Here is a 14745-nt window from a genome sequence, read left to right as displayed (position 1 = left end):
GTTGATCCAGTTCACAAAATGATTCATTCACAGTCCAGTTAAACCAAATTTGTGATCCTTTTATGGTGCTTTTCCATCCTTTTTAAAGTGTAAACTCTCCAGTTCCCATTCACGGTCTTGGAACAACATGAGGGTGAGTAAATGATGAAGAGGTGTCGTTTTGAATAAATTAATCCTTTAACACTTTTCAATACTTCATTCTTTATCCCACCCACCTTAAGTATATTTTTTGTTCTCTCCTTTTTATTCCAGTCCTTTTCTCATTCTTTGCCATTTCTCTCTGCTTCTTTTTTTCTTGAACCTATATGTGTCTGTTAGTTGACGGCATGCCTCTCTAGTGGTTCTGGTAGAAACTGTAGATCTAGATTTGAGTAGGTGGTCTTGTCTATTAACTTGTATTTGGAAGGAATGCATTGTCTATCGTCTTTTGTCTTCTGATAACGAATAAAAAAAAAAAATGCAATTTACATGTTTTGGATCGAAAGTACTTTTTCTCATTTATACCCCTTCAGCTTGAGGAGGAGGAGGTGTGTAAAACAATATCTGACTTATTGAGATCTCCTGCAGCATGTGTCAGAATGAACCGGGTGTTTATAGAATGACATTCTGGCAGTGCCGCCCCACTTCCTCTTAGCTCTTTGGCAAACGGAGAGAGATGACTCACAGGAGATGCAGAAGTTATCTGACACTGCACATCTCGCAAAAGCACATCCTAGCGCTGGAGACCTGACAACCTCAGCACCTCAGCTCACCTGGGCCGGGGACAAAGGGCCACCGGTGTCCCTGGGGCGAGACTTGTCCCTCCAACTTCTTTTGGGCTCTGCCATCCTTTCCCTCCCTCCATCTGTTCTTCTTTCCTTCTACAGAGAGGTGAAAGTATAGTGTGTGTGCGCTTGCGTGTGAGTTAGAGAAGCAGGCGGCACAGAAAACCTGTGTCACTCTCCATTAGCTGTCGTATCCTGACAGACAGGCCCCGGACTGCAGCTGTGTCTGCCTCGTTCGCTGTGGTGTCCGCAGGTGCAATCTAGGCCAGGCCGTCTCTACGGTGCCAGCCGCCCATGCTGCAAATATGAAACGCACTTCATACTTGTCTGTCATGCTCCTGATGAAGATAGATGTATGTTTTTACCATCTTGCAGCTAGCTGTCCGCTTCTCCACTCCACCTATGCGCAATGGTATGAGCGCTAGTCACAAAATACGTTTTTTTTTTTTTTTTTTTACATCTGTCGTGTTTAATTTTCTAAGATTTGCGAGCTTAAATGTTAAAACATTATCTGTAGACAATTTATGCTTCCTTCAGTTAGAAGGGACGTGTTGTAATGATAATTACTCCAATATATGACTAGAAAAGACCATCTCTGAATGGAGAGTGATGCTTTGTGGAGGCAGCAACGAGCGACTGTAATTCTTTAAAGATGACATGGTTGGAAATGAGGTAGCTAATTGTGGACGTTCGGAAGTTTCGAAGCTAATTCGGAGGCACATTTGACAAGTTTATTGACACCTTGGTAGAGGATGTGTTGGAGAGGAAGAGTGCTACCGGCTTTATTCAAGTGGAGAGAGATTGAGAGATTGAGAGACCGAGAGATAAAACATAATGTCTCTGAGTATGGAATTGCAGGGTCAGTGCTTTTTATAGAATGGCAGTCTGTGTTTTTGTTCGAGTGTACGGATTCCCTCTCTGCGACTGACATTTCTGCCTGGAGTAGATGATTGTGTGAAATGCTATTTCCAAGGCAGGCCGCAGTCCTTGAGCTTTTTTAAAAAAAAGTGTTTGAAAGTCACATTGCGAAATGTCAGCTTTTCCATCGTCCCTCCATGAAAAGACTCTGTAAATGGCAGTATTTCGCTAACATCAGCAGGCTAATTGTGGTAATAGACTGCTGACAGGTCAGGTGTGAGCTGTTCTGACTGCACTGAGCCTGATCCAAGTGGAGAAAGAGGGTTTTTTTTTTTTTCACCTTCTTCAGTAGCGACCGACAGTACAAGATGTTAAATTGCAATGCAAACACATTTTAGTTTTACTAAGACTTTTCTGCTGGACGAACAGAATTTTGTGTCAGTGTCTCCTTGAAACACAGAACTCATCTCAATTGAATCATTTGTTTTTTACCAAAAGGCCTCAGTAAAGGTGGTCTGATTGATTTGGCTTAGTGAATTGCTTCTAAGATCTAAACAAAGCAGAAAACAAGGGATTAGCAGACAAAAACATAAGTTTTCCTTTTTATTTAGTTTGTTTTTGTTTTCTGTTTAGCATTTTGTTTCATTTTTGTTTGTAATTTTTTTTTAGCTTTTTTTTTTTTTTTTTTTTGCAGGTATTTTGTTGTTGTTTTTGCTCTGCTTTATTGTAGAATTTTGTTGCTTTTTGTGGTTTATATTTTTTCTCTGTGTTTTATGTTTTGATTTTATTTTTTTCTACTTTTGCATGTTGTTTTTTTTGTTTGTTTTTTGTTTTGCATATTGTTTTTATTGTGTTGGTGTACTGCAGTATGATGCTGATGTGACTATATATGACAACGTCAGATGTTGACAGATAATATCTGTCACAGTGTTTTTCTGTGAATAGCACTGCAAACATAGATGTATCTTATTCCTATCTAGTGCTTTAGCACTGTATTTTCCCTACAGCCTTACAGATCAATACAAGCAGGCCTATGGATGATTTTCCCAAAAAACATGTTAGCCAAGTAGATGTTCGTGTACAAGGAAAGATGACTGCCTGAGGCACTGTAGTACCATCCTGAGGGCTAGCATTCAGAGTTACTGTACATTTTGACAAATTCAGTTATTCAGGACAGAAAATCTCAGTTTGATACGAGATATGTTTAACCAGTAATGAACCACTTTATATTTTATTGCTCTCAAGGTCTTACTCCTTACTTGTGACTCCCTCGTTTCTAGTGTTAAACTAACTCTATAATTAATTTAAAATAGCTCTTAATTGATTTTATTGAACTTATTATATTGACCACTGTCTTAATATTACACTGGCTGTCGACTGATGCAGTCCTGACTTTAATGCTACTAGAAAAAAGACTATCCGCCACTGTGTTGATGCATGTAGCGGTAACAAATTGCCGCTCTCTGTTCATTAAACAGCAGATAAAAGGGCCTCTTATTTACGTATTCATGTATTTATGTATCTGTTTCTTGATGCTGCTCTGACAGATATTATGTATAATAGCAGAAAGCTGCAGCGGAGCGGGGTGGGGTGGGGGGGGGGGGAGTAAAAAGCAACCAGTGCTTTCATCTCAGCAACAGCTCTGAAGCACCCAGATGGGCCTCGTAATGGTGCGGTTGACAACCTTCCAGAGTGCATCCATTCTGAGCTCGCTCCCATGTCGGCCCCCCGTCCCTCCCCTTGCTGGGGGGTCCGGGCTCAGTGCAGATGTTGCCCAGACAAAGGCACATCTGGATGACCTACTCCCAGCTGTTCAGACACGACCTCGGAGTGTGTTCACGGGCCTCCGTGCGGCTCACAGAGGCGGAATGATGAATAGACGAGGTGCTGTCGTACGCCCACCACGAACGAAAGCTTCACGTTTCTATACCGCTATTCATCAAGTCGGGGGAAGTGAGTTTACGCATCTATCACCTGTCAACGATGTACGCGCTCGCCCCAAACCTGCCATTATAGAGTAATTAGATTTCTCTTTGAGCGAAGGGGAGAGGCCCGTGGTACACAACACAGTTCGGTATTTGTTTTTGTGGAAGGAGAAGAGAAGATATTAAGCTTTTTGTGTAGTTTGACTGTGGGGTTGCAGTTAAAGAAAGTGTTCGCAGTGCCTATTAATGGAAGGACACACATAGACGCACACAAAACTCACACCCTGCGTCCTCGCTTCATCCCGAAGTTATTCACAGAGGCATAAAACATTCCGAGTGCTATTCTCTGTCTGATTGGCAGCGTACAATACCGTGGAACATCACGGAGGAGCCATTATTGTGGCAACTTTTGATGTTTAAAAACGGCAGTGTTTAATTTAGCTCCACTTTTTTTTTTCCCTCACTTCCACTTGGTCAAAGTGAATCATTTGCATGCGCTCAGAGAGAGAATTAGCCGGCGAAGGTAATCAAGCAGCCCTATTCCGCCAGATGGCTTTCTCTATAGACAGTAAATGGGCACTTTTTAACTGCGTTTTATTCCGTGTTTCTGCTTCAGATAGCACTGTGATTGGACGTGATCTACCTGGATAATAAACGTAATTTCTGCAGGCCGTTATTAGATAAGACCTTTCCTGCCACCGCATTAAAACGAACAGCTTTTCAGGTCTAATTTTCTATGTCAATGCAAACAAAGAAACCAGGTGTGTTTGTTGTACATGCGGTAATGTCGTATTTTGCGTCCCGCCGTTCCCGCTCCACGGAAATTAGGCGGAATATTTATGCAGATTGCAGCAGGACCCAGCCATTGTCGTGCACGGCGGGGCCGGGGAGCGTTAGACAAAAAGGACGTCTCTGCGCCCCCCTTTCTTGGCGGGGACGAGGCAGGACGTGCCGCACGCGCCTGTAAAAGGTCTTCATTTGTTTGTTGTTAAAGATCTAATTAGGAGGATGAGGGGAAACAGGACGGGATGGCAGCTTGTCTAATTAAGAGGCGCGTCCAGGGTTCCCTTTGAACCTCAAGGACGCCCATCTATTAGAGAGGCCCATCAAAAATGGATTCAGCCTAAGTGCATTTTTGGTTGCTTTCCTTAAATGATTAAAGATGTGCGCACTGGAGTGGGCTTTCCCCTCCTCTCCGGGAAGCCGAAACACTTGAAGATTCTGAGCATACCTCAGGCATTTCCTCCATTTTTGCGCAGTTAGCGGGAGAGAGCTTGAACATCGGGATGCATCTCTGATTTATTCGCATTTGGGAGTGTAGGTACTGGCAGGACGGGGATTTTCATGCTCGTTTCTGTTTACTGTTCATAAGCATCTTTCCAGTGCTTGTGCCTATGAATTTCTCCGGTCTGTTTTGGCAGTCTGAAACAGAATGCAAAACAGGAATTTGCAACATGCATTTTATTTAGCTTTTTCTTTGAAAGATGCCTAAGAAAGGTACACTACAAAAATATGTGGACAGCAAACACCACACCTGTATGTGCTTGTTGAACATTGAATTACAAAACGATTGGCATTAATGGGGAGACAGTCCTTCCTGACAGCTTCTCCTTCTCTGGTCGCAGGGATTTTACTTTTTCTCAAAGTTCATCAATAGGGGTTTTTGTGTAAGCCAGTCAGTTTCCTCCACACCAGAGTCCTTAAAACTATATTCTAATGGACGTTGTTTGGTGCATCTCATTCTACTTTATATGTTTGTGTAAGGAGATTTCAGTTTGTAATGTTTATTTGTCATATTCATTAAGTCAGTTTTACTCATTTTAACCAGTGAAAACAACATTTTATTTGACCAGTGCCTAATTAAACGAAATATTCAAACATTTATGTATTAATTTAAAAGTATCAACATGAAAATGGTCCTTGTGAAGACTTAAAGCTGGCTTAATTTGGTTTAGTGAGTTGTTATGGAAAGAGTATATTTACAGTGTGACTTAAAAAAAAACCTTTGTTTACGAACATTTTTGTTAGAGACCAGATCTCTGGGTCTTTAATAGATGTGTTTGGTGACCAAAAATGCAGCCATTGTTGTTTTTCCATTAGAGCAGACTCAAGGTTTGGGCTGAGGTGAGCAGTCAGCAGACTAGTGGTGGATAATTAATGAGTGATTGGAGAAGGTCAGAGCAGCGCAGCTGCAGCTTGTGAGAGAATCAACTTTCCTTTCTCTTTTCTTTTATTTATATTTCTTTATCTCTCCCTCAACTCTTCTTAAATGTAGGCTGGTATAGACCTCATTTGTTCTGCTGTGTATATCTGAGATCCTCTGAAACTAATTAAAGCAGAGGAAAAGGAAGAAGAATCGAATGTAGTACCTCACCAAGGCTGCTCTAATGAGACGCTCTCTGGGCTGATAGTTTGGCTGATATAAAACTCTAGCAGAGGGACTATATTGACTATTTATAAACAGTTAGTGCAGGTACACTGGAGTTCTGTGAGTTCTTTCCATCCCTCTCTTTAACACCTTCCCTCAAGTTCACAGTTCCACGTCTGTAACAACAGCAGGCAGTGCAGGACGGGGTCAGCTTAATTACACCCCATCAGCTATGGATAATTTTCAGGTCTTCTCAGCTGCAAGGTTATATCTTTTCATATTTGTCTGCTTTTCACACAGAGGGAGTGACAGACTTGAGTTTGGTTATGTAATAGTTGTTTTTCATTAAATTATGTTTGCAAGCAACATTTTGAGAATTAGCATATCATTTTATTTATATATTTATTTGTGTACAGTGTCCCCAAAAAATATTTGTGATTCTGAAGTCACACTTTTAAATGTCTGAATCTCATTGCTTTAGATACGAGATATCAAACAAAGTAGCATCAAATGATGATGTTTTTGATATAGTTATGGTTGTTGTTTTTTCCAAAATTACTTTATCAGAGAGTGTCCAAAACGTCTTGTTCATTCTGAATTTTATAACCTCATTAATATATATTTTTTAATGATTTAATTTCCTTTTATCTTAAAATAAGTAAATATTGTGATATCGGTAACACTTTACAATAAGGTTCATTAGTTAACATTAGTTAACAACATTTGTAAACATGAACTAAGAATGAACAATACTTCTACAACATTTATTAATGTTATTTAATGTTCATTTCAGCATTTACTAATGCATTATTATGATAGTTAATACATTAACTAATGTTAACAAATGACACCTTATTGTAAAGTGTTACCGTGATACCTAATGCAATGACATTCATACATTTCTTTAATGTGAACTTACTATTGAAAAGGCCACTGTATGTAATATTTAAAATCATCCTTTTATTCATAATATTTTGTTGAACAAACTGACACACAAACCCACAAAATATTCTTATATTTGTGAATATTTTTACATATTAAAGAAAAATTAACCACATATTATAAATCTCATAAAGAGGATGACATTATTCAACACATGCTTTGTAGTTTGGTAAAAAGTGTTAACCAAATAACAAGAATACCAGAAAGTAGAATTCTAGTTATTTTCCTGCTTGATGTATTTGTGAATGCTGAATCCAAATTAGCATTTCAAATGATGTGCATTCCTTTCTCAGAACATCTATTAAGGTCAGTCAGTTTTTATGTAATCATCAAAAAAAAAAATTTAAACCATGACTTCTGTTTGCTTATTTGATCTGTTGCGTGTCAGTATCTCTGTCTGCAGCAAACCCAAGTATTTATAGCATTATAGTGTAAAGCGGTGGTCTTCACATACTCACCGTCACATTCACACACACAGTCACACAGAGGGGAAACAGCAAGATGTGGCTTTAAACAATTAACCATCTATCTTCCCAGTGCACGCTGCATTGTACAACCATGCAAGTCAGATATTAAGCATTGCCTCATAACATTACTATGCAAAGTCCTATTTCCCCCAATGATGGAGTCCCACCCTCCTCCTCCTCCCTTCCTCCTCCTCCCCTGTACTGTATCTCCCAGGCTTCCCCGATTACGGTTTCTATTCCTCGCCAAGCGACCAACGGGGGCCCCCCTTCTCCTTTGCGGACTATGGCTCCCTGGGCCCCCAGGCGGCTCAGCTGCTGCAAAGCGAGCATGCCACATCAGCCTGCAACTCCCCTCTCCAGCACCTGGCCAGCCCGGATCAGTATAAGAGCCCAGGTGTGTACCCGTCTCTCCTTCATTCAATGATTGATTTGATTCATGTCGTTTATTCATCACCCTGCCATTCATTAAAACAAGAGAGAAAGAGAGAAGGGGGACAGATGAGAAGGGAAAGCGAGGGATTTGTGCATCCTTGCAGTTTGCTGCATGTTGAACTGTGGTAGCATTGTAATTTCGCCTGTGATTTGAGGGAGTGTATATACGTGGCCGCTAATGCGTATGTGCTGTCGAGATATATGCGATTTGGCTGCGGTCACAGTCCCTGTGCAATTAACCAGGAGATGCGACATATGCGTTCATGCTTGCCGGTTCATATCTCCTGCAGTACATACTCAGACACGTATATATGTATTACACACCCATCGGCTCCATACCGCTCAAATGTCAGCCTGCTGGCATGTGATAAATGATATCCAAACATCCGACTTCATGTACATGAGTATAAAATGACAAACCATTTGTTGGAAGTTGACTGTATCGCTTAGTTGCCGCATTTGGACAAAGTATCATATATTGAGATGTAGTGTTAATGCATCCCTTTACTTTTTGTTTAGTATGCATTCTGTTTGTTCACACATACAGTGGCTCCAAAATGTGTTGAGACACTTAGGGGGATAGTTCACCAGGAAATGAAAATTCTGTCATTTAGTCACCCTCATGTCATTCCAAACCTGTGTGACGTAGGTTCTTTTGTGGAACACACAAGAAGATATTGAGAAATGTTTTCTGTTTTGTGTTCCGATGGGGAAAAAATGTCATACAGGTTTTGAACTACATGAGCGTGAGTAAATGATGACAGAATGTTCATATGTGGGTGAACTATCCTTTTAAAATAAATGAATGTCATTGCATTACATAAAAAATGACAAACCAAGTGGCATTTATTCTAAAGACGGATAGAACAAGCACACTTTAAGCAAAAAATGTCATAAAAATAAGTTTGTGAGGTTTTAAATGATAAAACACTAGATTAAACTTGAAGAGACAGAGTATTTGGGTACTTTCTGGTTGTCAAATGTTAGTGGAACAGTTCCATAGAAATCTCAGATGTAGCAAGAAAAAAAATCACCTTGGTTTGCTGTTTTGTTATCTAATGCAAATAAGTTCAGGCATTTTAAATGTGGCTTAAGTGTTCAAATACTTTTTTGTGGCCACTGGATATAGAATTACATAAACTAATAAGTGAAAATGGGAAGAGTGTGTAGCATGGATGGAAAAAAAAAAGTCTTGTTTTGACAGCACATATAAAGGGAAGAATTTTGCTATTCCCAAACTCTTGGCATATTTTTTTAATGCTTCATGGTAGTGCACCACTGAACTGACGTTCGGCCTTCTTAAAACAGTAGTGCTCCACTTTATATTCAGTAGCCTGTAGTTCAAAGGAAGGCAGTCTTGAGATCTTGGCAATAAACAAGACACATCTTAGCAAAAAAAAGAAAAATAGTGCCGTCAAGAGCCATGATAATGACTAATAAACTGTCTTGCAGACATTGAGGCATGTGTGGATTAGGCATCCACGCCAGCAGCCAGACTGTTTCTAGTTAGGGAATGCCAAGGAATGTTGACGATTTTGGCGGTTGCCGATTATTATGTTCTCTACATTTCTTTCAACCATGTGAGCAATATACTGTACTTAACCTCCAAGATGTGTCCTTTTTGGCAGCACTTTCCTTTTCTCTATGTAAATGAAAGTTTGATTGCATGATCTTAGGCACATTACACATAATAGGAGATTTTGAAATAAATCCATCATAGTTGGTAATGTGTATGAATTCGTTTCACAGCAGTATTGAGCTACAAAAACAATTTCCTGATCTGTTAATGAGCACATCCCCATTGATGGCTTCTGGAGATATAAAAGACAGCGAATCAACATGTCTTATTAGCGCTGGACTATTGGGAATACTGAAGCCAGTCATAGCTCAGGACGTGATGCTAACCAGGGCTGTCACTTACAGTGTGCTGGTTTCCCCCTCTTATTTTAGAAGCCTTTATTCGTGACAAGGGAAAGGCTGAATTGAGTGTGTAAGCTTTGATCCAGATCAGTCCAAGAATGATTTCAAGATGGAAGTTAACACTTAGGAGAACTTTTGAAGTATGTCATTGTTTGTCTGACACTCTGCCGATGCCCTGAGGCTTTCATACTATGCTTGCTCAATTCCCAAACTATTGACCACCAAAATCATTTTAATCAGTATTTATTTTTCTTGGTTTTCCAGTAAACAGCAACAACAAAAAATCTAAGAATATATAATACTCATTTATTCTCTTTGGCCTATGATGTTGCCTGAGAATATAGGGGTTTCTTAGTTGTTTATTGTTTATTTGCATGTTTTATCTTTATTTTATGAGCTAGTTTGTTTGCTTGTTTGTTTTTTGCTTTTCATATCGCTTAATAATGTTTACAATTGTACAGCACTTTGTTACAACACTTGAACTTAATTTACCTGAAAAGAAAAATTGTAAAGAAAAAGAAACGTTTTTGCTGTTGTTCAAAAACAATATCTTGAATTAAGTGTTTTCTTTTTTTGGTCATTATTATTATTATTATTATTATTATTGATATGATTTAAATCATGAATCTTAATTTTATTGAAAAGATTTATTCACATTATAGTAATAAGTGTAATTCAGTCTAAATCTTTAGTTTTCAATTTTAATTTTTCAATTTTTTAAGTTTGCTTCTAAAGTAAATGCATTATTTAAAGATGTTTTGGTATTTTTACTTTTTTGACTTGAAAACAAGACAAAAATACTGATTACTAAATTATTTACCCATTACTTTCCAGGACTTTAATTATTTGGTCAATTATGCAATTGGTCAATTTGCTAATTATGCCTCATATTTTGCATCATAGCGGGCTAGATGCAAACAGGTGGTACACTAGCAACAGCCATTTTCCCTTCCACTCAGATCTAGCAGTGGATATGCATGCTTTCCCATCATCCCTAGAAGTAGCTGACGCTATTTTGATACGCTGACATTTAGAAGTGAGAGCTCTGAATGTAGAGCCGCTCACCTCTCCTGTTGTCTGTGTTCTCATTTGTGTGAAAAGCAGATGGATTGTGTGAGTCTGCCTCGTTCAGTTTACCCACGGCGGCATATTGCCCCCTACCTAACGTATTTGCTCTCTTACATGAGCCCTCCAGGCTAATATTCCATTCACACAGATATCTTTTACCCTCCTGAGTTTTTTGGAGGCTGCTGCAGTAATAGACTACCCCTTCAGTGTGCGCTGATCTGAAGGCCTCTGCCTGTGGAGGAACTTGATTTAATATTCGCTTATTAATGGAAGTGTCATAGAGGGCCGTGCGTAGGAGAAAAATTGAGCATGGCACAGCAAGGGGCCTCAAAGTTTCTGAGAGCATTCATTTAATTTCATTCATGCATTTGTTTTTATTTTCCTTAATTCGCCTCTCAACAGCAATGAAATGGAGGGGTCATCTGCAAATGACAGCAGCCATGGCTCAAGTGGTCTGATATAATTAGTCTAATTGTAATTTTCCCTCCAAAACCCCATGGCCCCTCCTTGCTCCTTTTGCACATTTGTCAGAATTTTGTGTTGAGGTTCAGTGGTTTTGATTTCGGCAAACAAACTTTGCAGCCAGGATCCCCACATCTGACAATCAGTGTTATTTTAGTATTATTTATGTGCTATAATATGTATGCATTTTTAATATTACTATTAATATTATAATTTATTTATTTTTATTTCAGCTTTAGTTTTAGTTCAGGTTTAGTTTTTATTTATTTATAGTTAGTACTCTTAGTGCTTAAACTTGTTTCAGTTAGTTATGAAATATCTGGGTTTATTTTTTTTTATTTTATTTTTTGCCAATTGAGAAGTCTTACCCAACTTAAATATTTCTTTCTAACCATTAAACTCTATTTAGCATTTTTTTTTTTTTTATTATTATTAAAATGTTTTTTCAAACTTTTGACAATTGTATAAACAGCTAATAGCTGTTTGTCCTTTGAAATGTGTTTGATTGTGTCTGTTAGTGAAACGGCATCTGTCAGAAAAAAACATGACAACACGTCTTTTCTCATTTTTTTGTTTTGTGTTTTTGAATGTTAGTTCTGGAGACTTTATTATACTTTTATTAAAACTTTGATAAACTTCTGATTCCACAAGTTATTTGAATAAAATGTGCACATCGCAACATCTTTGATTAAAATTACCCATGTCACTTACATCAGCGAGGGTTAAACTATCATTTTTACAGTTTGACTTAAAATATATTTTATGTTGAATTTCTTAGCAAAATGACCCAGCAACATTTTATTTATTCACCACAGTCGAGTTTTACTTGCAATTTATGCTTGGCGAGTGTTTAATTTCGTCTCCCAGGCTTCATCTTCAACAGTTTCTGCTTTCAGACTCAAATGTAGCTTCAGCAAAAGTGGAGTCACGCTCGCAGTGGAGAGGAAACTCCATGATTCAGTCTTCAACGCGTTTTACCCAAGACACCCTCAGCAATTTCCTGGTTTCCAGGCGGCTGCTAGGCCTGATAGCCCCCTGACGCTAACTGCCAGATAATCACCACCATATATATTTTAAAAAATAAAATAGAATTGAGGAGGAGGAGAGAGACCACTTTCTCAATGACAGGTGTTGATTAGATAGGGGGTGTTGTGGCAAAATCCCCCGTGCAATTTTCAGAAAGGGACTGGAGAACCGGCAGTTAGATTTGAAGGAGGATGGGTGTAGAGTACCTGATATGAGATTGGGGGAAAGGGAGTGTACGAGAGCAGAGAGAGGGTGAGGTTATGATAATGAAAGGAACCTGCAAGGAACGATTCATTCTCACTCACACTTTTAAACATCACAAATGCCCTCAGAGGTGTAAAAAAAAAAAAAAAAATTATAGATCTCCATCACACAGCAGTCCAGCTCACCTAAAACCTACCTGAGTAGCATGCATGCCTTGTGAATGCTGGAAAAATTTGTCCGACACACATAAGTGTACTTTCATCTGCATGAATGATGAGATGTATTGCTGCAGTAGTCGCTAGCTTGAAGTATAGCTGACTAGTTTGTGTTATGCAATGTGTGTGTATATGTTTATCTGCAAGAATTGATGACCAGCTTCTTTATTTTTCATTTCATTCCTTTTGGATGAACCATAAAGAAGACATTAGGCCTCTATACCTGAAACACCTCAGGCAGTATAGACATACACACACACACAACTTATAGTGCTTGCTTGTGCTAAGCTTGTTAGTCGTATTACACACCAGCAGTCCTGACTTGCAACCCTGCTCACATCACTGTTGGCACGGCCGCTTCTCCGGCAGGCACCAACCCGCCCCGGCCTGGAGCCTTTCCTGGAGCCAGCAGTCCCGGGCCAGTGGCTGACCTGTACGGCCCCACCAGCCAGGACTCCGGTGTGGGCAACTATATTAGCGCTGCTAGTCCCCAGCCCGGCTCCGGCTTCGGACACAGCATTGCTGTAAGTACCTTATTCACCTCCATCACTGTTTCTCTGTTCTGTGCCATCTAACTCATTCACCACCCTGCCCAAGTTAGCGCTTTTAGACTCATGTAGCTGCTATTGTAGTTTTCAGAGAGTGACTATTCTTTGCCATCGTTTGAGTGGAAAAAGTCCAGATTGAATGTTCCTTTGGAAAGCAAGCAATTGGCTCAGCAGGTTGATAAAATTCCTAGTCAACTGAATTGTGTTGACATTTAAACTAGTTGAATATGTTTAAACATCAAGAGGGAATTCACTAAAAATAGCTTTTTAGCATTTTTATATTGTAGCATATTTATATCATTATTATAGCATATTTGCACTTGATGTCAGATTTGTTTTAGCCCTCAGTTCACATAATTGTGTAATAGTGCAAATACGCCCACAAAATGTGCGGAATACAATTTGCATGGCATAGTTCACCATTTTGCAGTCCCAAATCCAGCAGAAAAAATAGCTTTGAAGCATTTTTCACTCAAAAAATGTAACGGCAAGAAACACTTTGACTAGTATTTTCTTGTAAAACATACTCTAATAATCTTTATTTATAACTTTTTTACAAATATACCTAACTTGATCCATGCACCATACAAAATAAAATTATATTTAAATAGAATCCTGTTGTAATTTGCATGGAAATGAGGCATGCTTGTACAAAAAGAATGACAATCATTTTAAATACACTTTTATGCACCGAAATACCTTGCACAAAAGTGGTGCATCTTTTTAATGAATTCCCTCCACGTCGTTATCTAGCTAATAAATTAATTAGCTAATACATTTTAAAATTGAATTTGTCTTAAAGGAACAAATAATTCTAACACAACTAATAGGACTAAAAGAATGTGTGATATGCAGGTATGTGAAATAAAAAGAAGCAAATACATGTCAAAAAAGTACTAAATAAATCATCTCAGATGTATTAGGTTGCAATGGGTCCAAAGGTGTGATAGATGTGCATGTTTTACCCATACTAATTATCAGGAATAGGGCTATAAAAACGTCTCTCTTTTGAAGGCTGAAAAATGTGAAATCACGGTCTCATTAGTGCAAAGCAGGTGCCCTGGCAAATAGCTCAAGTTAGATAGCGTTGGTTTTTAGCATTGCTAACATTTCTGCATTCCTCTCTCTCTGTCAACTTCAGGATAACAAACTGTGAACTTGTACCGGCTGTCAGCAGCAGTGTGATGTGTCAGTGTGCTTTTGTTCATGTGCCAGCCCGGAGGACAGAAATCTCACAATTAGTTCTTCTCTCATTTTCAACCCGGTATTTTGTTTCCCGCACACAATGGCTTTTTTATTTTTCGAGCAGATGATGGGCATACCAGAGGCAGCCTTTGAAAGGTCCCCCACACAAAGTGCATATGTAAATCAATAAGGCGATAATCAACTCTTGTGAGAAACCCTGTCATAAGAATATGTTGTCTTGCCCTTTGAAGCCATAGGCATTCATTATTCCTTCCGTGCATTAGTTTTTAACCTTTAACGGAGCAGAGAGATGGAGCAGGAGTCGGGCGGAGGAGAAAAGGAGCAGGGCCGACTCGCAGGG

General features: G+C 39.0%; 1 protein-coding gene across 16 annotated transcripts in view; it reads left to right on the top strand.

Moving 5' to 3' along the window:
• The window catches only part of msi2b (musashi RNA-binding protein 2b), a 277265-nt gene that overhangs the window by 252720 nt on the left and 9800 nt on the right, over window positions 1-14745 (top strand). For 9 of the 16 annotated variants that reach the window (XM_058799283.1, XM_058799287.1, XM_058799288.1 and 6 more), the window contains 2 exons: window positions 7539-7718; window positions 13021-13175. The exons of 1 other annotated variant lie outside the window; for it this stretch is intronic. In XM_058799283.1, coding sequence (XP_058655266.1) covers window positions 7539-7718; window positions 13021-13175 — 335 coding nt within the window. The remainder of the gene's footprint in view (window positions 1-7538; window positions 7719-13020; window positions 13176-14745) is intronic. 6 more of the 16 variants (XM_058799294.1, XM_058799292.1, XM_058799293.1 and 3 more) reach the window with 2 other exon arrangements.

This window comes from Onychostoma macrolepis, chromosome 15 (assembly GCF_012432095.1).
Source record: "Onychostoma macrolepis isolate SWU-2019 chromosome 15, ASM1243209v1, whole genome shotgun sequence".
NCBI classification, from domain to species: Eukaryota; Metazoa; Chordata; class Actinopteri; order Cypriniformes; family Cyprinidae; genus Onychostoma; species Onychostoma macrolepis.
This window is presented reverse-complemented; position numbering and strand designations above follow the sequence as displayed.